The 24852-nt window shown below is 40.8% G+C and overlaps 1 protein-coding gene across 3 annotated transcripts in view; it reads left to right on the top strand.

Moving 5' to 3' along the window:
- Positions 1–24852, top strand: part of elf1 (E74 like ETS transcription factor 1) — a 54231-nt gene that overhangs the window by 20916 nt on the left and 8463 nt on the right. For 2 of the 3 annotated variants that reach the window (XM_089022179.1, XM_089022170.1), the window contains exons 2-4: positions 15615–15870; positions 22492–22666; positions 23804–23905. In XM_089022179.1, coding sequence (XP_088878305.1) covers positions 15799–15870; positions 22492–22666; positions 23804–23905 — 349 coding nt within the window. In that variant the 5' untranslated portion in view covers positions 15615–15798. The remainder of the gene's footprint in view (positions 1–15614; positions 15871–22491; positions 22667–23803; positions 23906–24852) is intronic. The other variant, XM_089022187.1, reaches the window with a different exon arrangement.

The raw sequence follows: 24852 nt of genomic DNA, 5'->3' as shown, positions 1-24852 counted from the left end.
TAGTGGAAGTAGTTACTGTATAGGGATGCAACATCTTGCGTAACGTTTCCACTTCATTTCCAAGGACAACAAACCTTGGGAATTTACGTCTTCCAAATTGGAAGTTTTCCATGGGAATTAGCTTGGAGCTGAGCGTCATTGAATGGAAACCTCCCATTCGAGGATACATTCATTATCAATACGGATTAATGTTTTGTCATAAGCAAACGTCCCTGAAAAATAAATTACTCTCCTTGCCCCATATGTGAGGCCTTCGCACTGCATTCACTGTTCGTCCCCTTACCCCTTCTCTGATGTCACTTGTGCGCTGCCATATTGCTTTCAATACAAAGCAAATACCCTATATTCTGGTGTACAAGGCGCACCAAAAGCCTTGATTGTCTTCAAAAGATGACCTTTTGCCTTGTACACTGGGGTGCCTTATATGTGAAGTCATAGTGATCTACTACTACTCAGCAGTCCCCGACTCCATTCCAACCCCTGTAGGATGACAGTGTAACACCAGTCTCTACTGTAGCGCTTTATAATGTGGTGTGCCGTATATTTGTAAAACTTGTATATATTTCTATATTATATTTGGAAAACTTTAGTCATTCATTGAAGATGCGCCTTATAGTCCAGTGCGCCTGATATTCGGAAAAAGTTTGAAAATACATTATTCATTGGGTATGCGCCTTATACTCCGATGCGCCTCATACACTGGAAAATACGGTAATTGAACTAAGCAAAGGCTTGTAACTCAAAGTATGTAATAAGCCAATGTGCTACTTTACTTGCATTGAGTGTAGTTGTTTTATTCTGGGTTTATGTTAAAATTCATTTTCTCTGAATCAATATACAATTTCTAAGAGCCAATCATCGGTTTTGCTACTTCATCCCCCCCTACCTGTGGGAATTTGATAACGCTGACCTTTAATGTTTAAAGGGCAACCGACGTCACTTTTTTGTTTTTTTAACTGACATCAGAAAAACGTTTTATAGCATTTAAAATACCCAAAACACACAGTATGATATTTTTATTCAAATGCAAAACACCAATAAAAATGACTTAAAGTGTCCAAAATCTGCAAAAAATTGAGCTGCGAATTGGGCATTTTCAGAAAGTCCCGCCCCCAGTTCGTGACGTCACGCCAAGACGTCTGGCATTGCTGGAGAATCCAAACAATGGCTTCAGATTCGGAGAATATGCTTTCTTGTTACACATCCAGTTATGAATATGATTCAAATAGTTCTGATGAGGAAATCATACATGTTTGCAATCGATTAAAGAATTATATGTGCCATTTTGAGGCAACATCTCTCACCCAAAAAAAAGAGACACAAAATGGCGACCTCCAGTGGCCACCTCCACTTCCACAGGCTGATAAATTCCTTATATGGAGCTTGGATGCCCTCTTCTGGCGTGCAACACGGTTCTCAGAGCAAAATACATTGACGTGTTGGAAGAACTGCTACAATGTGTCTTTTTTTCAGTCAGGGGGCGGTCCTTTCATGACGTCACGTACGGACTCGTCACCAACTCAGAAACAAGACTTCCTGAATATTCAGAGCGAGTCTTAAAACGTAAAATATAGCTATATGGAATCTTATTAAAATACGCCCAGTCGAAGTCATTTGAAGCCATTTTACAAATTATGGACACAACTTGTCCGGAGACGTCGGTTGTCCTTTAAATGTTTACACATTTTTGAAACATAGACATGCCTTTAATTATTATTTCTATTAGCTCACTAAAGATAATGCTTCTGCTGACTGTTTTCTCAGAACAAATGAGCAAACGTTGATAATCAATACCATGCATGTTTCAATCTCTATCCAAATGCGTGTGTGCTTTGAATAGAAGTCCTTTTCCACCCAATGGAAAAAGGGGTCTTTTGTGAAGCCCACCTGCTTTCTCCTCTTCATGAGGCCTCTGGCTGCATTGGTCGCTGGGCAACAGCCACTCCTTGTTTACCTTTGTGTATTTTGCATGAGCGATTGTAATCAGAAAAAGAAGCCCTCCCTGTTAGCCCCTCGTGAATCAAGGCAGCTGTTAAGAATAAAAACATCTCACCAAGGCATACACTGTATACTGTATGTCTTAATGAAATGCAATATTGTAATCTGTTAAATATTAACATTGGTGTCTGTGTGTGCTTACACAAGTCTCCAAACAAGGACTTTATTATCCTTCATTGTCACCTGAGCGCCATAAAGCTCCGTATTTCATGAAACCTGCGGCAAATAAGGACCTGCACTGTCTCTGTACTTCGCGAAAGAGGTGATACTGATTGGACTGTGATCAGTCATTGAGTAATTTTGTACGTGGAGAGGGATACGGACGGGAAGGGGGTGGGGGGCATGTTGTTGGAAGGATAAGTTAACCGTCATGACTTGTTACTTCAAAGTTTCACCTGCGTCTCATTCGTCTCCTCCTGCCGCTTTTCAAGTCTGCAGCAAAGTGGTGACGCAGTACCCGAGTGCTGTGCTTTACAGGCACAAAGATTAGATAGAATACATTGGCCAGTGACACTCAATACCACACTGACCCATATCAAGTGGTGCAAAATCAGATAAGCCACAGGGTCTCTGAGTGTGAGCTGAAGGAGGGGGTGATAGGACAAGAGCTGATTTACTTCAGTAGCTGCGGAATAGCGGTCGGGCTATTTGGGCGCAGAACTACTATGTGTGGCGTTTGCATCTTCTCTACATGTTCGTGTGGGTTACAGAAAATGTGCTCTGAAGGCATTCACTGCCATTCCCGAATGTATTCGGAAATTGAAAATATGACATAGAGTGCCATTCCCGAATTAGTTCGGATTTTGGTTTTTCTTGCTTGGGTGCCGATGAAGCGCTGGCCAGACTTTTAGCAATGTTTTTCCCTCCCACAAGGGGCAGCATTTCCCGTCTTTACATTGTTAGCGGTTTGTTCCAGCTTCAGCTGTTATTAAAGCGCTACATATATAAACCAATATGCATGTATTGCATTGTATTTTGGACAGCTGCTCTCATTCCAAGATCATATAACTCCAGGCCCATGTAATTTAGGAATTATCTCTTTTCTTCTGATGACAAAAGCCAGTCTAAGGTTTTTTTACGCTGCATTGAATGCTTATGTAGCCCTAAAACTCAATGTTCTGTGGGTTCTGGAATTCCAGTGACAATGACAAAAACCCTGGCACTGGAGTGGACACATTGTTCAAAGATCAAAGATCAAAGTCAGCTTTATTGTCAAATATGCTAATATGCATAACATATAGCACAGATGAAATTACTGTCCTCTCGGACCCAGCGTGCAAACGCCAATTTTCCGGGACAGAGAGGAGCCGCTGCGTGTTCATGCGCGGCCATCTTGGGAAAAAAAACAAAAATAACAAATAATATGACAACACAAAGACAGAGTTTTTGTACGTCTGGCAGTGAATTAGTTAATTGGTTTGCCTTTTTCCAACTTTTTTGTTGTAGCTTTGAGGCTCATGATGAAGTAAGTTGGGAAGTTGCAGGGGTATCAAATCTTATACCTTGTAGTTTTGTACTACATGCACAACATTACTTTTCACAGATACCGGTTTATATGTGATGCTTTGTAATGTCACCAATGAATTATTTACTTTCTCAAGAATCTGAGAACATGGATTTCTTAATTTTGTCATTAAATTTCTATCAATAGTTGGGTCAACTGAAGAACCTGCCCACCCATCAAGTGTGAAATCAAACAAGCAAGTGCTACTTGGATATCAGATGAGCAACAGTTTGATTGACACATTTAATGTGACAGGGCTCGCAGAACTGATTGTGAAGGCGTCCAGACAACAAATGATGGCTGAAGACTGATTGGTTAAATGCTTAAATACGAAAGCACACACCTGGAAGCAGCACAACAGTGGAAAAACAATCAAAGGAAGCTGAAAGACATTTTGGAATTATTTCATAAGAATTCATGGAAAAAATACAAGTAACATTAGTCTGTAATTCTGATATTTATAGGCCAGCAGAGAAGGCTTTGCAAGCCCTGACGGTCCACCCCTGAGTATCGGTGAGGTTTCCATGTGCTTGTTTAGCATTCCCCTCACAGTACAAGGGGTGGAGGTGACAGAACAGACTGTAAAAAGTTCTGTTATACTTAAAAAATTACCAGTTTTTTTTTCTTCTTTTCTTGGTCATATTTGACTAAATATTGTCAGAAGCTGTTTTATTTTGTGGAAAAATACACAAAACAACTTCCTTTTCTAGGTCAAATCTTGGTGTCTGTCCAGGTATTTTTCAATACAATGACACAACATACTTGGCATCTGAACACACATAAAATGTTTATTACTTTGGACGTTTCTTTAAATCTCATGCATCAAATTTTAGCTGTCTTCTTATGCAGGGATCATGATCAACACTTTTTTTGTGTGTTTTTGTTTATTGCCGATCATGTCTGAAAACATTTAAAGACAATCATGATCATCAAACATACACTTTTTTTGTGTCGGACAGTTGTTTTCCTTGTACTTATTGCAGGTTAATTGAAGACCCTAAATTGGACATATGTGCCAATGTAAAGTGTTTAAGATCCATGATGAACCAACATTGCACCTGCACAATCAGATTGGCGACCAACGGGTATGGCCGGCAGCCTCGCAGGTGCTGGTCGTTATAATCACTGTCACTTAAAAGTTTGCATTGTTTGCTGCTTGTTTGCTGCTTGTTTGCTGCTTGTTTGCTGCATGCATTGTGTACGTGTTTGTTTAACTTTGGCGGACTTTTACTTTTGGTCTTCTTTTGCTACTTTGTATTTTTTCCATTCAGATGATTTTGATGTTTTACATTTTGTTCCTGCTGACCTTTATTTTAATACAATTTGTCAAACAACCTCCTGCTCCCTCCTGCCTGCTTCTTGGGATCCGCACCCGCCATCACCACCTCGCAAACCGTGACAATCCATAATTTGCCTAGCAAACAGTACTTCAGCTCTCACCCAATGCCAGGTGTGACCCTTATGAGGAGAAGCACTATAAAAATGGACAGGTGCATTAAAAAAACAGTTATTAGACGTGATACTCATCATTGACCATCACTGTAAGCTCATATGCAGTACTAGTGACAATCTTCTTGATAAACTAGCTTGCATGTCCTTAAATGTGCAAGCTTGACACCAAAGCTTTATGACATGAACGGAGGCAGGAAAACAGGTTGACTTGGATCTCTCCTTTTCGCGAGGGCGTGTTATGTTTGCTTCACACTGTGACGTGTCTGATTATGGGTGGACACACCAAGCCAGCGAGCCTGTGTCCAGACCTGTTTGGTTTGCAACGGTAGCAGCCTAGTACCCTCGTTCCCAGGGCCTGCCTTTCCATTATGCCCCCTGACTGCAAAAAAAGACAGCAACTGTAAATTCATAGTAGTTGTTGATGTTTCCAAGATGGCATAGAGTTAACAATTAAGAATGTCATTTTTTTGAACAGGCTCATTTCACAGTTTACTGGAGAAATATTTACAATTGGACGTAAACAGTGAGGATAAATCACCTTTTCATTGCCTGTGTAACATTGCTTGTGTTTGCTTTCAATTCTTGACAGTTCACTCTGGAGATTACGGTAGGCTTCCATATTTTTTCTGAATATGTAGTGTTATAAATAGAAAACAATACAATTTTTCATGCTAGGTCATGTATCACATTGCACACACACACACACACACACACACACACATAACCAAACCTTAATGATAACTAAAGCATGAAGTATCTCAAATATGCCCACAAGAACGAGATCAGCAAGCACGCACATACGCACGCAAGCACACACACACACACACACACACACACACACACACACACACACACGCACACACACACACACACACACACCCGCTTTCTGTTATCGCACCATTTCAATATGTCATACTCTCCAGATTAACCGGAATAAATATTGACATAATCCGTACAATAAATAGTGTGCATTTGTGAGTCCACTTTGTGCATAAAGTCCTTGAAATTTCCCAAATCTATCTATCCTTGCTATCACTTAAATGAATAGAAAGCACTGACATCAACAAAGCTGTCAGGGGTTTGAAAGATTCCTCATAAAGGTATGTCTGCACAATGTTTTGGATTGGATTGAATTACCGTTAGCCTTTATTAGTCTCACAGTGGAGAAATTAACATTTCGCAGCAGCAAAGTGATGAAAGTAAGAGGAAAGGAAGAAGTAGAAAAATAAAGGACCCAGTATGAGGAACATTAATAATAATTGGATTGGATTGGATTGGATTGGATTGGATTGGATTGGATTGGATATGCCTTTATTAGTCTCACAGTGGATAATAATAATAATAATAATAATAAATAATAATAATAATAATGATAATAATGATGATGATAATAAGTAGTAATAGCAGTAGTAGAAATAGTAGTCATAGTAGTCGTAATAATAATAATAATAATAATTAATAAATGTCATTTATAAGCACCTTTCAAAACTCTCAAGGTCACATTGTGGAGCACTGGTATGAAAAAAGAAAAAAAAACAATCCCTTCCTTATTGATACTTTAGCATTTTCCCCCATTGTCAATCAAGGAAATACCCCACAATATGACTGTAATTGTAATATTTTTAAAGGATTACCATATTTTCCGATGTATAAAGCGCACTGGAGTATAAAGTTCACCTTCAATGAATGTAAAACATTTTCCAAATAAAATATATAAATATATACAAGTTTTCCAAATACAATATAATGCAGTGTACATTATAAGGCACAACAGTAGAGGCTGGGGTTACGCACTACTTCTATGGAAAGGAAATGAGGTGGCCGCTGACAGTAGTTGCGAGACCTGTTGTGGCTCAATATTACTTCACATATAAGGCACACCTGTGTAAGGCGCAGGGTCATCTTTTGAAGAAAATGAAGGCTTTTGGGTTTGCCTTATACCCCGGAAAATACGGCATGTGCAAAAATGTCAGACAGGAACCATTGACATGTTAATAAACTCATAACATTTTCTTCATCTTAATAGTGTCTCTTTTAAAAAAATGTCCATTTTCAAAGGAATTTTGCTTTTTTGCAAGTCAATATTTTCCTGACAAGATCCAGATGCTACCTCTGAGCATATGTCAGTGTAACTCACGGTTGGGGGGGCTTTTTCAGTAGAAGCTTTCTGCAATTTCCTGTCCTTGTGACACACAAGCTCTTGCCTCATTTGGTTTACTATATTACGTCATCAAACCATCTTGCAACTACTGCATGTTTTGACTGTTTTACTTTTAATAATCAAGATGAGCTTGTTCACTCTTGTCTGTTTATTTAATTTATTTATTGTGGATGTGTTTATGGCTGACTTTTTTAAAGCAACATTGTTCTAGAATTCTTGGTGGAACCAACACTACGTGCTGTTTGCAAAGGAAGTGGGCGGGTGTGAAAAATTTCTGCGTGCACTGACAAATGTTGCACAGTGTGGTTTAACAGACAGGAAGTAGCTTCTCTGCGATGGTTTTCCTGCCAGTGCCTAACTAGCAGGTCAGTTTGTGGGAGTCGCTTAAGCATCACCGTATACCTCTATACTATCCCTTCAAGCCGGGAAATATTTCAATAGCAATATACTGTATATCTTGACAGACACCGGATCAATATCAGTAGATACTGTTTCGCTGATTTTAATACCAATGCCCCAAATAATAAATAATAAAAAATTGGAAGTAAACCCTGAGCTCATCTTTCTGCAACTTGTAGGCCGTGGCCACAGTTTGACATTAGCTTCGTGCCACAGTTACAAGCACCCGAAAGCACTCTGCCGAACCACCAAAAGGAAAGTGAATGGCTTTCAGCCAACAAAGACGCTGGCATTGACCTTGTTGTTCCAATCCTTGTGGAAAGGGACTCTATATATCTACATCTGTAAATTGGCAGTGTATATACAATGAAGGCCTCATCTTCCTTGAAGCACCCACTTTGTCTCTGGGTACAGACAAATGCTATTTAAGAGAAGCCTCTGTCCTTCTCTCTGCCTCTCTCTGAGCCCGTGTGGAAAAGTACAAGGTTTGCTGGAGATGAGATTAAATTCCACTCGTCTTTTTGGCCCTGGCACAGTGCGATGGCCTCGAATGCCCTCTGACGGGAGTCTTCTTTAGTCACTACTGTTCTTGAGATGCCATTAGGGCTCTGGAGGTACAGCTCGCCATCAGCGCAGCAAATTGGATTACTGCCAAAGTGTTGCAAATCGTTTGCGGCACTCGATTGCGAGTTGCAGTTCGCATGATGAGACATGTTGTAGTTTGACAAATTAGCCTTATGCTGCATTCAGACCAAACACCGTACCAAATCTTGCATTAGTTTTTCGATTCACAGTGCTAGCAGTTATAAATCTCATGCAAGGTATTTTATCCGCTTCAATTAGGCAATATCTAGTCTCTCAGTGGACATCTTTGATCTGTATCTAGGCAAATAAATATTTGCTTTGCAGTCATTTGCACATTTGTTCTTGTAAAAGACATTGATCGGGCATTCATAAAGGAAGAAATATTCAGTTTTTGGGGCTCATCTTTTATCAACTTTGAAAAGGTATATCCGGAGGCTGTTTATGGGTGGACAAGGGAGGCTTTTCTTTGAGTTCTTACCTTTGCCAAGGACGTACATTTTTGTTTGTTTTTACACAACAAAATTGAGGGGAACAAATTGTCGGCGGGTGTGAATATGGGTGTCAATAATTATTGGTCTCTCCATCACTGACTATTAGCCTCCAACTCCCACGCAACCCCACTGTAGCCCAAAAATGGATGGATGAATTGACATGAGACACAAAATGGACTAAACAATAATCATGAATATTTGTAAATTAGATAACCAGATAATAGTCTGTTTTATGTTGCTTGTGACCTGGATTTGATGTAATGTCATATTTTCATTCATGAGTTGAGTCATGCTATGCCCAAGAGAGCGCTGGAATTTTCCCTGACGTTCGTTGCTTGTTGCATAGTTTGGTGACAAGTGAGTACAAGCTGCCAAAAAAGAAAAAGAAAACGGGGAACCGCTATCCAAAGACTCTAGCCACACGGGCTATCGCCGGGCTCCAGCAGTGAGCATTGAGTCATTTCCTTGACGGGAACTCTGCAGATCCTGCAAAAACAGCGCCTGTGCTGACAATGTTCAATAACATGTGGTGAAAAGCCCATGTGCGTTCTGCCAGCATACTTTTAAAACTTTTTTGTTTCCTTTCATGGAAATGTTTTTTTTCTCTGTTGGTAGCGTGTCTGGCTGATGTCGTTATGACAGCCGCATGTGTCAGTCAGTGTCTTCATAGGACATCAGTGAAAAACAATCACATTGTTGGCTTTGTCTCATTGAAGCAGACCTCAAAATAAACCGAAAGGGAGTGTACTACAACCGTTTGGCCAAACCATTGACTTCCTCTGTGCCAGCTTGACAACTCATGCAATGAGCAATGCTTGAGAGTGGCACCCCATTGTTTTAAAAACGAACCAAATTGGCAGACAATGCACTGCGGTTGGATTGGATTGGATTGGATATGCCTTTATTTGTCTCACAGTGGAGAAATTTACATTTCACAGCAGCAAAGTGATGAAAGGAATGAAAGTAGAAAAACAAAATACATGAGCTGCTGGAAAGGCAGCCACTCTCGCGGCGCCGTCTTGAAGTCAAAAGAACAAAAAAAACTAAATAACAAATAATATGACAGCATAGAGACAATATGACAAAACAAAGACACAGGGAGACATTCATTCTTCAGGACTTGCTGTACCCTCTTTGTGATGACATGAAGCAGTTGTAGATGAAAGAGGAGAGGATCAAAGCGTCTTTCCACCAGTGGATCAGGGACATCATAGTGGAATGTGCACGTCGACTACAAGCTAAATGTTGAAAGCAAACACGCAGCTATAGCATCCACTGACGAACAGAGATTGGCTGGGTGTCCTGCGCCCACTGCCCTATGACAGCTGGGGTAGGCTTCAACACACCCCAGGATCCCAAATGAGGATAAAGTGGGTCGGAAAATGAAAGAATGCACAGGATATTACTGTTTGTCTTATAGTTGTTGGCTCGGGTGATCTGTCTAGGATACTTGTCGGTCAGTTGGTCCGTCGGTCTGTCCGCCGGTCGGTCAGTCCGCCGGTCGGTCAGTCCGTCCGTCTGTCCAACCATCGGCCTGTCGGTAGGTCGGTCTGTCCGTCCGTTCGTATATTTGTATTTTTACGAAACAGACGTGTTCACCAACTGGTGGATGGTACGACTTCCTTTCTCTATGAGTTTAGAAATGGAGAATTTTGTATTTTGATTTTACAGGAAATGCACAATATGATGTGAGGCCTCCAAGACGAATCATAACATTGGTATAGCGACGACAGTGCACGTTGTTGCGTCCCAACAAACCAAAAATGGAATCGTATATAAAATCATGATAGTGCCTGACATGCTGTCACACCTTCAATCTTTGACATCAATGAGCAGATCGGCAAAATAAAACATCACAACATATGCGATTTTGTTCACTTCACGGGTGTTCTGTGCTGCCATCGTCACTGGTCTGCATTGAAAAAAAAAGATTGACATTGTTATTTTTTTTCCCCACTGAAGCCAGTGATGCTATAGATTTTGTATCATACACTTCAGTGTTTCTGCTTTATACGCTGCATGCTATTTCAAGTGTTTAGTGACTACTCACTGCTAAAATTTAGCATCCGTGGATCGATACATTCTAATTACGTAAAGCCAATTACTAGAGCATTATCTGACCATCTTGTATGGAAATGTCATGTTATTTTCCCCTATGTAATCTGGTATAGTCCACACAGACACCAAAAACACACATGTTCATGAACAACTCATACAGCTCTGTTGGTCTAACCGTGGATGGCTGGCGACCAGTCCATGGTGTACCTCTCTGGAGTCAGATGGGATATCGGCTTCACTTCACCCCTGCTTTTAAAACAACCACTGTAATTTATAATACCGTGATTCACGTGCTGCCGTTAAAACAAGCACTGATACTGAATTAGCCATAACACTCCATGATATGCTGCAGTGACTCCAAGACAAATCATTATGTGCTGGTGAAGTTAAGCACCACCAGCTCTGCTTTTCTAACTTGGCTGTGTGTTAAATCCTCTTCAGGCTACTCCCAAGCAGATGTTGGGTATCGAAACCGTTAGGGGGAAGAAAAAAAAACAAAATTAAACATAAAGAATAGCCTTTTATGTCATATCTCCATCGGTTTGAAAACAAACTGAGAAAATCATCTCTTTTTTTTACCTGTTACATGAGCTGAAAGTTGCGGATAATTCAAGATTTGCCTGCATCTGTCGTTCAGTCTCACATCACACAATGTTTGCACTCACCACATGAACAGTGAGTCACTGCGCAGTCATTCTGCTGTCTTAGATTGCCTCCTTTCATGGTCAACAATGAGCTCAGCTGAGTAGAATAAAGCAAAAAAAAAAAAAAACAAAACGTTTGTGTGTTTGTGCTTGCATGTGCATGGCCTTGGCCTTCTGGGAACGCTCCATTTGTTCATGTATCCTGACTCTAATTGGTTGTTATTGCAACTGGCAACAGCAGTCACCGTGCTGTTCAGGGTGGAGCTGAACTGCTGGGCGTTGCATATGCAGCCTTGGACTCCACATCACTCCCCAAAAAGTCAGAGAAATAATCACTTTAACCCGACAAATAAACCTACTCACTTTTCTCGATTAAAAAGTGTCAAACAGATCGAAACAATTCACTCGATGGTCTCATTTTTGCAGCCATTAAATCAGATACTGTGTTTAATTCAATTTGCTGCAGGGCTATCAGTCCTGTGTGCCTATCTGTGATGGGAAGTTTAACCCACCAGCAGTTGATGAGATTTTGGTCTATTTATAGCACTGTGACAACTGATAATCTTGACGAAAGAGCCTGCCAATCAACAGTCATTACAAACAAGGCAAACTTCATAAATATCCCTTGTGCTCTTACAGTATCGAGAGAATATTGAAATTGTGGACTTGTTAGGTTGCAAATCCTGCTCACTCCAAAATCTTGAATTTCCGAGGACAGAATAAAAAAAACAGGATTTTTTCATGAAAAGGTTTCTTCAGCCGTCATCTGTACTTCTTTGAAGGTGTCGGACGTTTCGCTTCTCATCCAAGAAACTTCGTCAGCAAACTAAAGTCTTACTGGTAGTCTCGGCCCTATATATCACACACTTCCTGATAGATTTTGTGGGTAAGTTTGGGTTGTAATCGCTGATAATAAGTTTCTATTTCTGACTGTTTGTTTTTTTATCTCTATGTGAAGTCTTCTAATCCGCAAATTTAGTATAATTTTGCTGCATTTCTGGACATAGAGATACATACACACATCACAACAATAATGACGGGCATCATTTTCTGCAACGCTCTGACGAGGATGAGGTGTCAAATGACCGGTTAACCACACAAGTAAATAAAAAAATACAATAAAATGAAATGATTTGTTTTTGTTATTGTATTCCAGTTGCATCAATATTTCCTCATGTCATCCTTCCTTCCACTAAGTTTGATCCATATGGCTTGTAATGTGATCCTGCAAACAAACAGAAACACACCCAAATCTGCGGCCTGCTCACAGCGCCGCACAATTAATTTACTAAATAAGCCACCTTATTCATTAATTAAGGTTCATAACATATGCCTGTTATAGGTTTTGGAGTTTGTGTTCAGCCGGGTCCACAGTCCAGATGACATGCTCAGACACTTCTGCTTCAGTAATGCTTCTAAAACTTTCAGGACCCAGATCCTTATTGACTTAGTGAGCTATTATATGTTGACGAACATTCTTGCGCGACTCCTCCCTTTGGTCTCCTCCTCCTTTTCCTCCTCTCTTCATGATGCGGTGGTTTTGCCGATTTGTCAAGACACGGCAGCTGTTGTTATGCATGCAGCATAATGCACAGTCTGCCTCTCACGAGTGAGTGAGCGCCATGCCAATTCAAACGTCTGTGTCGATGCCCGGATGTCAAACATACGCAGACTCATGGATTGCAGTTTGAGAAATATGCTATTCAGATTTACATCTTGATTTCCTTTTAACAAACTTGCTGGGTAAGACAAAGCAGATTCTCAAAAATATACCTGGCAAAGACTAGCTGGACAGCAGAACTTTTACATCTCTGTAAGCTCTCAGTCGTACAGGAGTGGTCCATCGAAGAAAAGGTTTCTTCAGCCGTCATCTGTACTTCTTTGAAGGTGTCGGATGTTTCGCTTCTCATCCAAGAGGCTTCGTCATCTGACTAAAATTTTGCTGGTAGCTCTGGTTCTATATATACATCCCTACTGTCCACTGCCATACCTCTGCTATAATAGGTCCCTGCTCTTGGGTTGTGGGGAGCAAATGACTTTTTCCTGAGGCTACACTGAAAAGCAAAACGTCCGACACCTTCAAAGTACAGATGTGGCTGAAGAAACCTTTTCATTAGTGGAACTTTTAGTTTCCCCAACGGAATTTCCTTTATGACCATTTTCTTTACCCCCACCGAAATTACCCCATGCAGACAACACACGGCTTTCCTTTTATCTCTGCTACTTCTCTACATCCCCAATCCAGCCACTCTCCCCATGCATACATATAACTACTCTTGTCTGCATGCATGTTGCCCATTTCCTCCCTCCTTCTTGTGTGACTCCACCTTGGACCTGCAATGGTCATAAACACAGTTCAAAGCAAATATTCCCCGCCCTTAAGCGACGGGAAAAGCGTGTGTGTGTGTGTGTGTGTGTGTTTGTGTGTGCATGCGCATGCTTGTCCTTAAACCCTCTTAATTCTTCAAACCACTCCCATGTGGGTATCAACCTCTTTGGCACACTCCTCAACATACCACTTGTACCTCCCATCCCCAACCACTCATGAGAACATACTCCTTATAACCCCTCCTATCCCACTCCAACTACTCCAGTAGTAGCCCAAGGGTATCCAGCGTAGCATCACAAGGATGATCTTTGACCCTGGCGTTTGTGTGTGGAGGGGCTTCATTCAAGCATCATGCAGATCATGCGATGCAAACATGCTGTCCATGAATGAGCTTCTTTAGAAAAGGACTGTTGTTGATTAGGAAGGAGGGAAAAACATTTGATGATGGCATATTTTGGGTTTGTATTAATCGTCTGACAAACAGGAAAAAGCTTGTCAAGAGATTATAGCACATTTTAACAAAGTTAAAATAGATTTTTTAAAATAGAGCGTAGGACCCTCAGGCACGCCCTTTGTTTCTTTACACCGAATATTGCTCTGTCATCAAATTTTACAAAAACAAAGCAGCTTTTCAGTCATGGTTTTGCAGAAAAATGAAAACTTCTCAAAGGCCCTTCTTTCCAAAGTATACTTATTTTTATTCATCTTATGTCCTATTTTGATGAAACAAAATCTATCCTAAATGTTAAGACCTTTTTGACTTGCTATAAAGCAGAACCCCTTTTTGTTAAATGTTTTCCCCCCAACATAACAGCCACATTTTCATGTAGATTTGGGGTGAATTTCAGCATGTATCCTGATTTTTAAAATACCGGTAATAATAATAATTAAAAAAAAAAAACAATATCACCCAACGATCAGTTTTAACAAAAAAAAGAAAGGGAAAAACTGATTTTTTTGTTTGAATTTCCCTGAGCGTTATTTTTTTAACTGCCATTCACAATTTTATTCGGGAATTGAAAATATAATGTAGAGCGCCATTCTCAAATTTGTTCAGGTTTTGTTTTTTTTTCTCCTTCCGCAAAGGGGCAGCAGTGCTTTGTTCCAGCTTCAGCTGTTGTTAAAGCTCTATATAAACCAATATCTATGTATTGCATCGTATTTTGGAAAGCCACCCATTTTAGGGTGATGGGCTGATATTTTCAGTCAAATGAAAAACACCAATAAAAATGACTTAAAGTGTCCCAAAACTACTTCAAATTGAACCCGGAAGTGGCCAGTTTCAGAATGTCCCGCCCCCTTGTTCGTGACGTGACGCCAAGACGTCTTGCCTTGCTCGAGAATCAAAACAATGGCTTCAGATTCGGAGAAGATGCTTTCTTGTTACTCATCCAGTTATGAATATGATTCAAATAGTTCTGAAGAAGAAAGCATAACTGTTTGCAATTGATTAAAGAAGTACTTCCGTATCAATTGAGCCGTCAGGAATCCAATGTAGCGTCCCAAAAAATGCACAAGACGGCACCCAAGCTCCGTTGGAAATGGGCTGATTTGTCTGCTGGGAATTTGTGTCAGCTAGTATCAAATAGTAGTCTTGGTGCAACACACAATGATTCACCATTGCATTATTTATCTGTTTTCCTTGTTATTTCGCCATCAACACGGATCACCACGATGTTTTCAGACCAAACAAAGTACAGCAAAATGCATTGTGTGTCGCTTTCTCGGTCTTGTATTTCTTCGTCTTGTATTTTGCAGATAGAACGCTCAGATTGGGATTTTTATTTGTGACTGCAGAAGAAGGTCAGAGGCAGGTCAAATTAATCACAACATTACCGCTGTGTATGTGTATGACGGTATAGATATCTTAACTAATCTGTCCACGTCTCTTTCAGAGTGAGTGAAATTTCACTGGTGACTCAATAGATGAAATTACAAACTTCCTGTCGACAAATCCCACAGTCTCAACCTATCTTTTCGTCTGGTCTTCCAGGTGTAGATGCTTCAGGTTGATCCCGAGCAGGACCAGGCTGCTTCCAGCAGGGCCAGGCCGATCCTTTGAATTTCAACTTGTGTTCTCGAAAGAGACAGCCAGACATTTTGCTTTGTGAAAGTCCGCTTTTGGCCTCTGTAGGGGGCGCTGTCCGTGCCGAAAAAGCACCAAAGTGGCCACCGCCATGACCACCGCTGTGCAACCCAATGAACTGGTTTTTGAATTTGCCAGTAACGGGATGGATGAAATCAACCAGGTATGCTCCTTGTAATACTTTGTAATAATTTCAGAGTGATTAATCAGGTTGTGGTGGTTTGACAGTTGTGATGGGCACCCAAACTTCTGCGGTTCTATTTGTTAGTTCATACAGACAGATTTCAACAATGACCACGCAAATTATTCTTAGAGCAAGGCGCCATATAGCCCAAGGTGCACAACAAGGAATTCCACTTTGCTGTTGTTCCATAGCTGCTACTCATTTTGTAATGGGCATTACAGTACGACTTGGGTCTTAACATTTTTCTGCCTTGGCGGATGTCTGTGGGTGCTACTGTGCAATATTTTATAGAAACAGACTCCTCACTTGTCATGTGAGTGATTTGCAACCATTCACTAAATTATGAAATGATGATGCGAGGGATAGTTTTACACTGGAATGCTCACTAAACGAGGGTGATGTTTTGCCTCAAAACACAGGATATGGATATGTCGTGATAGAACCCCATTATTTGACATATTTAAGTGTCTAGCATTGTGTATGCTCTTATATTGCAACCATTCTTCACTCATTCACTGCCATTCACAGATTTATTCGAGAATTGAAAATATGACACAGAGCGCCATTCCGGAATTTGTTTGTGTTTTGTTTTTTTTCATGCTAGGGTGCCGATAAAGCGATGGTAAGACCTCTGGCTACGTGTTTTTCTTTTCCACAAGGGAGCAGCATTTCCCCTTTTCCATGTTAGCGCTTTTTTCCAGCTTCAGCTGTTGTTAGAGCGCTATATGAACCAATATGTATGAATGCATTGTATTTTGGACATCCACCCTCATTTCAAGCCTATGTAACTCCAGACCCATATAATTTAGGAATTAACCTTTTTTTCTGATGAAAGAAGAGAGTCTAAGGTTTCTCACGCAGTATTGAATGTGAAAATATGACGTAGAGCACCATTCCCGACTTTGTTCAGGTTTTGGTTTTTCTTGCAGGGGTGCTGATAAAGCGCTGGCGAGACCTCTGGCAATTAATTTCCCTTTTGTCCATGTTAGCACTGTGTTCCAGCTTCAGCTGTTGTTAAAGCGCTATTTAAACCAATATGTATGTATTGCATTGTATTTTGGATAGCCGCCCTCATTTCAAGCTCATATAACTCCAGCTCAATGTTATTTAGGAATTAACTATTTTTACTCTCATAAAAGAAGAGAGTCTAAGGTTTCTTTCGGTGCATTGAATATTTATGTCGTCCCAAAACTCAGTATTCTGTGGGCCCTGCAATTTGAGTGATGATTACAAAAACCCTGGCACTGGAGTGGACACATTTTACCACATGTCTGGCAGTGAATGAGTTAAGTGCACTTAAATGTAGCTGGTCATTTACTCCTCTAGGTTTTTATGTTACTTAACAGACACACAGAGTCTGAATTGAAACTTTTGAGGTGACTTGGAGGCCCTTGTTTGCACTGACATGCTGCTTGTTGATATATGTGAGACATACCCTGGCAGGGCAGGCAAAACTTAAAACAGCATGGCCACTGGGAAGCTGTCAGAGCCTCTCGAGAACTAGGAAGCAGTGACACGGAAAGTCTGACAAACCTGCAGTGGGGTTAGGGTGCATGGGAGGAAAAGCAGTGCTGCTAGCACAAAATATGTTTTATGGCACAAAGGTTACTTGTGTGTCTGGATGCTGTATGCATCGCTCCATCGGCCTCCCCACGTCAACAGTTGTCTGGTTGTCGCCACTCCCACGTCTCGATCCAGTGGAGCAGGCTCCTGGGTTACAGTGCTGTGCTGTGCTCTTGACTGCATTGGGTGCGTGGATCCAGAATGACGGGTTGTCACTGGATCCCTCATGAGCATTTGTTCAGGCCCAACCTGACTGACTGGTTCTGAGTGGATGGTATGATCCTACCGTGAGATCTCGCATTGTTCCCCTGGCTTTGTTTCTGGCTGCACCCACCCTATTCAACAAACTTTATCAACCCCCGCAGCCCCTGTAACATTGACCCTACTTACAATTATCTGTCCTGCATTTACACTATGATAAAGGCATGGGGGAAATAAGTGCACCGGGACTCTTTTAAATATTAGCGACACTGTTGTTGGTTGATGGTGAAGGGTGAATCAACAAATAACATTATTATGTCATGGGTCATCTTCCATAGTATGGTTGAAGATCTTACATACTACTTCTGCTGTTATTATTGCCACTATTATTTTATATTATTGTAAACTCATGCAAGGGCAAATTATTGAAACAATATTTGTATGGACTGACATCAACTCATTATTAGTTGATGTGACTAGCTAAAAGCAGGTCCAAGTTGAGGTGCAGATTGTTGATCAAAGTGCAGCCAGACAGATTCTGTGTGCAGAAAAAAAACCAGAATCAGTGTAGAAATCAAGTCATTGGATAAATTCTTCTTATCATTCACTGCCAGACATGCGCAAAAATGTCTCCACTTCAGTGCCAGGGTTTTTGTCATTGTCACTCAAATTCCAGGAACCACAGAATATTGAGTTTTAGGACGACATAAACATTCAAAGCAGCGTAAGAAACCTTAGACCCTCTTCTTTCGTCAGAACAATGAGTTAATTCCTAAATTATATGGGTCTGGAGTTATATGACCTTGAAATGAGGGTGGCTGTCCAAAATACAATGCAATACATACATATTGGTTTGTATAGGGCTTTAACAACATTTGAAGCTGGAACAAAGCCTTAACATGGAAAAAGGGAAATGCTGCCCTGTTGTGGAAAAAATACATTGTCAGAGGTCTGGCCAGTGCTTAATAGGTGTCCAAAACCCAAACAGATTTGGGAATGGTGTTCTACGTCATATTTTCCATTCCCGAATACATTCGTGAATGGCAGTGAATGAGTTAATATACTTGACGAGGTGACTATAGCGCAGATCTCCAGTTTAGACAGGTCTGTTTTGCTTCTGCCATGTATACCATGTGCCTCTCTCATGCTGAATTTATAGGAAACGAGAGGACCTGCTTTGATTGACCGGGAAGCAACTTTTCTGTGTTCACTTTTACAATGGTGCCAACGACCAGTTCTACCCGCGTGGGTGTATGAAAATTCCAAAAGAAAGAAAACTCCACCCATATGCACGTTTATACCACTGCACCCTCTCAAAATGACAGCTGTTTCTAATATTTTGATGCTACTTCCTTGTTCTGAGTGGGTTCGCGGCACATTTTTACAGATACAAATGCAGAAATGCAGGAGGATGCAATAACCTTACAGTAGATAAAAGCAGTCACACTTAGGCATGAGAATGTGTGTTTGTTTTCATGGCACATTCACATGATTTCAGAGTGCAGGAAAATGACCTGTTTTACCCAGTCGGTTTAAAAAAAAATGATACAAATGATGCATCTTTGTTTCTGTAGTGGGAGACAGAAAAAAATTATTACAAATTCTCCTTATTTTGATGACCTCTGTGCTTCAGATTTTGATGTGGTCATGTGCCCTGAAATGTTTCCATTTAAAATATGTGCCTTGACTCAGTAAATGTTGGTAAACACTAGGCTAGTGTATCATCACAACATCTGCAGAGAAAGCTATCTTTTATCAGCAAAGTGTGCTGCATTTGTTGTGTGAGGAGGAGATGCTGTTTGAGGGGCGTTGAATCGACCAGTAGCCAAAATGTCTGCACAACACACTTGACTTTTTCAAGGACACTGACAGGCTCGCATGTTTGCCGTGCCATCTTGCTACATCTGATAGTATCAGACAGTGATTAATGGGAAACTTTTCCACTGATAATTTTTGTAGTCAAAGCAAACACATTTCTGCGCCCACGACACAAAGTGTATTTGTTGTCACTCATCGCACTGCAGAATTCACTAACGTTGGCCCGCGTGTGAATTTGGAGCATCAGGTGGCTAACAATGGCTCTAAATAACGAGCTACTCTGTTTCCAGGCCTGGTTAAAGTGTAGCCAAAATTGGCTAATCAGCCTGGCCCTCCCCCATAAGGCCTGAACACCTGGTATGCCCCAGAGGTTCACGCCAACAATGGATACTTGTCTCACAGCACAGAAAAGCCTTTATTCCTCTTTCTACGACTGCACCCTTGTCGTCTTTTCGCACTTTAAATGAATGCTTGCATGAATTCCCAATTTACATGCTGCAATAATGTTATTGCTTCTACCTCACCGCATTTATACGTTCATTCAGACAAATCCTGATACTACATTGGAATGTACATGTTTTGTTTTGTACATTTCACTGGAAGTATTTAATACACCGAGGATGCTTGTTTGTGATGTGTAAAAAAAAGTTAAATTTATATCAATAACTGCCTGATGATGACGACGACGATGACAGCCTGAGCTGAGGGAAATTTTCAACTGACCTGCTACAATCAGAGTAATCTGAATGTGTACTCTGCTGTCTTCTAGTGGATGAGTGACGTCACTGCATTGAATTAATACACAACTCTTGTGCAGTACTTAACCTTGTTCGATGTATCGAACTCAACCGGTTCATATGCACATTGACCAAACATAAAAAAGTATTATTTTTTTACAGTTTTTATTTTCTTTATTTTTACAAATTCAATACTTTAAAATATATATTTTTAAGACAGAAAAAATGTAAACATACTTGTCTTTTACACAACATGGATTGGATTGGATTTGCCTTTATTAGTCTCGCAGTGGAGAAATTTACATTTCACAGCAGCAAAGTTATGAAAGAAATGAAAGTAGAAAAGCAAAACATAGGAGCTGCTGGAAAGGCAGCCACTCTCGCGGCGCCGTCTTGAAGTCAAAAGAACAAAAAAAACTAAATAACAAATAACATGACAACACAAAGACACAGAGAGACATTCATTCTTAAGCACTTTCTGTACCCTCTTTGTTACATAAAGCAGTTCCAGATGAAAGAGGAGAGGATCAAAGCGTCTCTTCACCAGTGGATCAGGGACATCATGGTGGAATGTGCACGTCGACTACAAGCTAATATGAATATGAATAATATATAATGTTTTTTTTTTTATTGCAATTGCACAAAATGAACCAGGCAGCAATGGCCACGCGGGTGTGTCATAACTAATTGACATATTGGGTAAGGCGTGTCTTAACCTGTATGGGGTAGGGGATCTGCCGAAGCCCTCAGACTGATTCACCGAACCCCACGGGTTTGATTGAACCTAGGTTAAGAAACATTGTACTGGTGCCCACAGCGGCTCCCCTCTCTCCTGTGGTTCAGAAGAAATAAAGTTCATCTATGCTGTATGATGCACATAGAGAACATTTGATGATTAAGTTGACTTGACTTGTTTTCAACATTGGGCCCTCACAATGGTAATCAAAACATGAGTGCATTTCAGGTTTACACAGTTTGACATTGCACACTTGTTGGATAAATTAGTCAGCGCGAGTAAAAATAAAATAAAGTATTAAAGGACAACCGACGTCTCCGGACAAGTTGTGTCAATAATTTGTAAAATGGCTTCAAATGACTTCTACTGAGCGTATTTTACAAAGATTCCACCGCATATAGCTATAGTTCACGTTTTAAGACTTGCGCTGAATATTCCGGAAGTCTTGTTTTTGAGTTGGTGACCGAAAAAAGGACAGATTGTAGCAGTCCTTCCATCACGTCAATGCATTTTGCTGTACTTGTTTGGTCTGAAAACTTTGTGTTGCACCAAAAAGAGGCATAAGAGGGCGACAAAGCTCTGTGTAAGGAATTAATCAGCCTGTGGAAACTGGCTGATTAATTCCTTACACAGACCTTTGTCGCCATCTTCTGCCTCTTTTTTAGTGCTACATCTCCCCCCAATGTTGCCTCAAAATGGCACGGAATACATTCTTTAATCGATTGCAAACATGTATGCTTTCCTCTTCAGAACTATTTGAATCATATTCATAACTGGATGAGTAACAAGAAAGCATATTCTCTGAATCTGAAGCAATTGTTTTGATTCTCCAGCAAGGCAAGACGTCTTGGGGTGACACCACGAACAAGGGGACGGGACCTTCTGAAACTGGCCACTTCCGGGTTCATTTTTTTTGCAGATTTTGGACACTTTAAGTCATTTTTATTGGTGTTTTGCATTTGACTAAAAATATCATACTGCGTGTTTTGGGTATTTCAGATGCTATAAAATGTTTTTCTGATGTCGGTTAGGAAACAAAAAAGTGATGTCGGTTGTCCTTTAATGAATGGTAGTGTACCTACTATTAAGGAATTAACATCATTTGAACAATTTCAACCATAATATTGTCAGTGATGTGAAGATAATAGGATTTTGCACTTTGACAATCAACACTAAAACAACAAGGTAAAAGATTCTCCACAGAAAAGTTTCCCAAATTTCATTTTTGGTGTGTAAAATTTCTTATTACAGCATCCGCATTGACTAGTTTAATCTGATTTTCCAGCCACACCATGGGTGAAATAGGCAGCCTGTCTTTGGGTGGCTCCCCGCAGACTCCAATATTAGCTCCTCTCCTCTGTTGCTCCCCATTAGCCCAATTGCATATGGTGCCAGCTTGCTTTTATATGGCTGTAAAAATAAGATCCAGGAAATCAGGTTGTGATATTAATCTACGAGGGATTTATAATGTACTTTTTACGATGTAGACTGGATTGAGCCAACCGTCTTCATCCCACTCATGTGTTTGTTTGTGTCTGTTAAAAGCTGGATGACCCGTCTGTGTTCCCCGCCGTGATTGTGGAGCAAGTGCCCGCCACCGATCTGCTGCAAGTGTACTCGGGTCTCGAGTCGGACGAAGTGACCAACGGCATTATGATGGACAACACCATGCAGATAGCCGAGGCGCCCTCCATCCTGGTGGGAGGCGTGGACCTCTCAGGTTGGAACATTTGACATTGGTAGACATTTGTCCATCCATTTTCTGTAGTGCTAGTCCTGGCATGAACATAGTGCCAGTGTACTTAATCGGGTTGTGCATCTCACCAAAGAAAGATGAATTGATACTTAGTTGGGTGCAATGTTCCCTCTAAGCTGCGCGTGTGCGCAATCGCGCACTGCTTGCACATACTCAGAACATCTATGCAGTGCACATTTTGCAAAGTAACTCAATGAGTGACAGGTATCCAGCCAATAATGCCGTACAGTTTACGTACGCTACGCAGCCAATCGGAGCAGAACGGCGCGAATGTGCCCTGCCCATACGCGATGTGATACTAACATGAAACTGGTGTGTGGCCAAAGCGTACACATTAGTGGTGGGAATTGATATTATATACACAAATAAGGAAACAAAGAAATAAACGGGCTCTTTTCAGGGAGCAAATATCAGCAAATGCGAGGGATTGATACAAGCTTCGAAGAAAGGTGTGGAATGAATATAGAAGTCTGGAAAACATATCAATCATCAGTTATTAAGATTATCTACAGAATGAAACAAACATGCGGATCAAACCTCTAACGATGGAGGTCACTGATTTGCTGTGGCGACCCCTTGAAGGGAAAAGAAGATGTACAGAATGATATAACGAAACACAACACACACAGAGCAAAAACACATTTTTGCTCTTGCCGATGTCACAAGTGCCAATCATTCGGCCCGCCCTTAAGAGCCAATCCTCAGAGCAACTCTTGCGAGCAATTCTTGGGAATCATTTTAGGTTCTCCATTTTTGAGGAAGTGTTTGACAATTTTCCCTCTTCGTCACTTTGCTGCGGTGATAGTCACTAGTAAATGTGCATGAGCGCAACTAGGAGTGGCTCACAGGCAGCACTCGAGTAATGTCGGATGTTCGGAGCGGGCCTGATAATTGGCACTTGTGATATCTGAAAAGATAAAAAAAAATCAAACAGAAATTTCATCTTGACTCAAATTAGTCACTTGTGTAGATATGTCCGTATGTCTGTCCGTTCCTCCCTTCCTGACATTTAATATTGCAAATACATTTTTGGACACCATTCTTGTGTTGGATCTTTTTCACATGTTTTTTTTCTCTTTGTTTTTTTTTTTGTCTTTTAAGAAACGGTCTCAACCACTGAAGACAGCATGGAGACAAACGAGGCCGCAGCGGCTCTCCTGAACATGGAGTCACCAAACAACATATTGGACGAGAAGCGCATGTGTAAGACGACTGCCTTTTTGTTGGCAACTATTGGGCTTTTAGAATTCTCGTGTAGACTTGTTTGCAAGATTCTGTGGTTCATGTTCATCCCTCTATCCATTTTCTAAATCACTTTTCTTTATTTGGGTTTACTTGGGTGAGCTGGAGCCGGCTGACTTTGAGCAAAAAGTCACTACCCAAAATATAAAGTATTGATGAACAAGCCCTTCCTTAAATTGGCAATTTAGAGTCTCTAATCCAGCAGGAAGCTTGAGTACATGGAATAAAAACGTGCAAGCACGGCATGAAGGCAAAAACTTCACAGAGCTTTGAACCTCAATGGCCTTGACTGTGAAGCACACCTGTTAACTACTTAGCCAGGAGTTAACAAAATAGAAATCCAAAATAGGGTAAAGCCAATATAAGGTTGACGGTATCACTAAGTCACTGTTTATTCAAATTTGGGGGGAAAAAATCCCAAAGAGAAATGTATTTAAATGGTATTAACTAATTCACTACCATTCCCAAATTTATCTGGAATTGAAAATATGACGTAGGGTTTTGGTTTTTCTTGCTGGGGTGCCGATAAAGCGCTGGCGAGACCTCTGGCATTTTTTTCCCTTCCACAAGGGCTCATGATTTCCCCTAGTTCCATGATAGTGTTGTGTTCCAGCTTCAGCTGTTGTTCAAGCGCTATATAAACCAATATGTATGTAGTGCATTGTATTGTCACGTGATTGGTCAAGAACGCAGCAGTGAGGCGGGGTGGTTTAAACATTAAAGAGCCAGGCAGACGACAGTGAGAAAGTTTCAACTTTGACAGTTCAAAGGCAGAGTGTAGACTGCAAGGCTTAAAAAATCCCATCAATCAGACTCCACAAACAACCCGCACAAGCCATATGTACACTTGATGCAAAAAGCTATCAGCCCAGCTAAACAGGACACAATTGATAAGGAACTAGATAAAA

Source organism: Hippocampus bargibanti, linkage group LG02 (genome assembly GCF_051943395.1).
Source record: "Hippocampus bargibanti isolate YZ-2025 linkage group LG02, ASM5194339v1, whole genome shotgun sequence".
Lineage (NCBI taxonomy): Eukaryota > Metazoa > Chordata > Actinopteri > Syngnathiformes > Syngnathidae > Hippocampus > Hippocampus bargibanti.
Note: the sequence above shows the minus strand (reverse complement) of the source record. Positions and strands in the feature narration are given on the sequence as shown.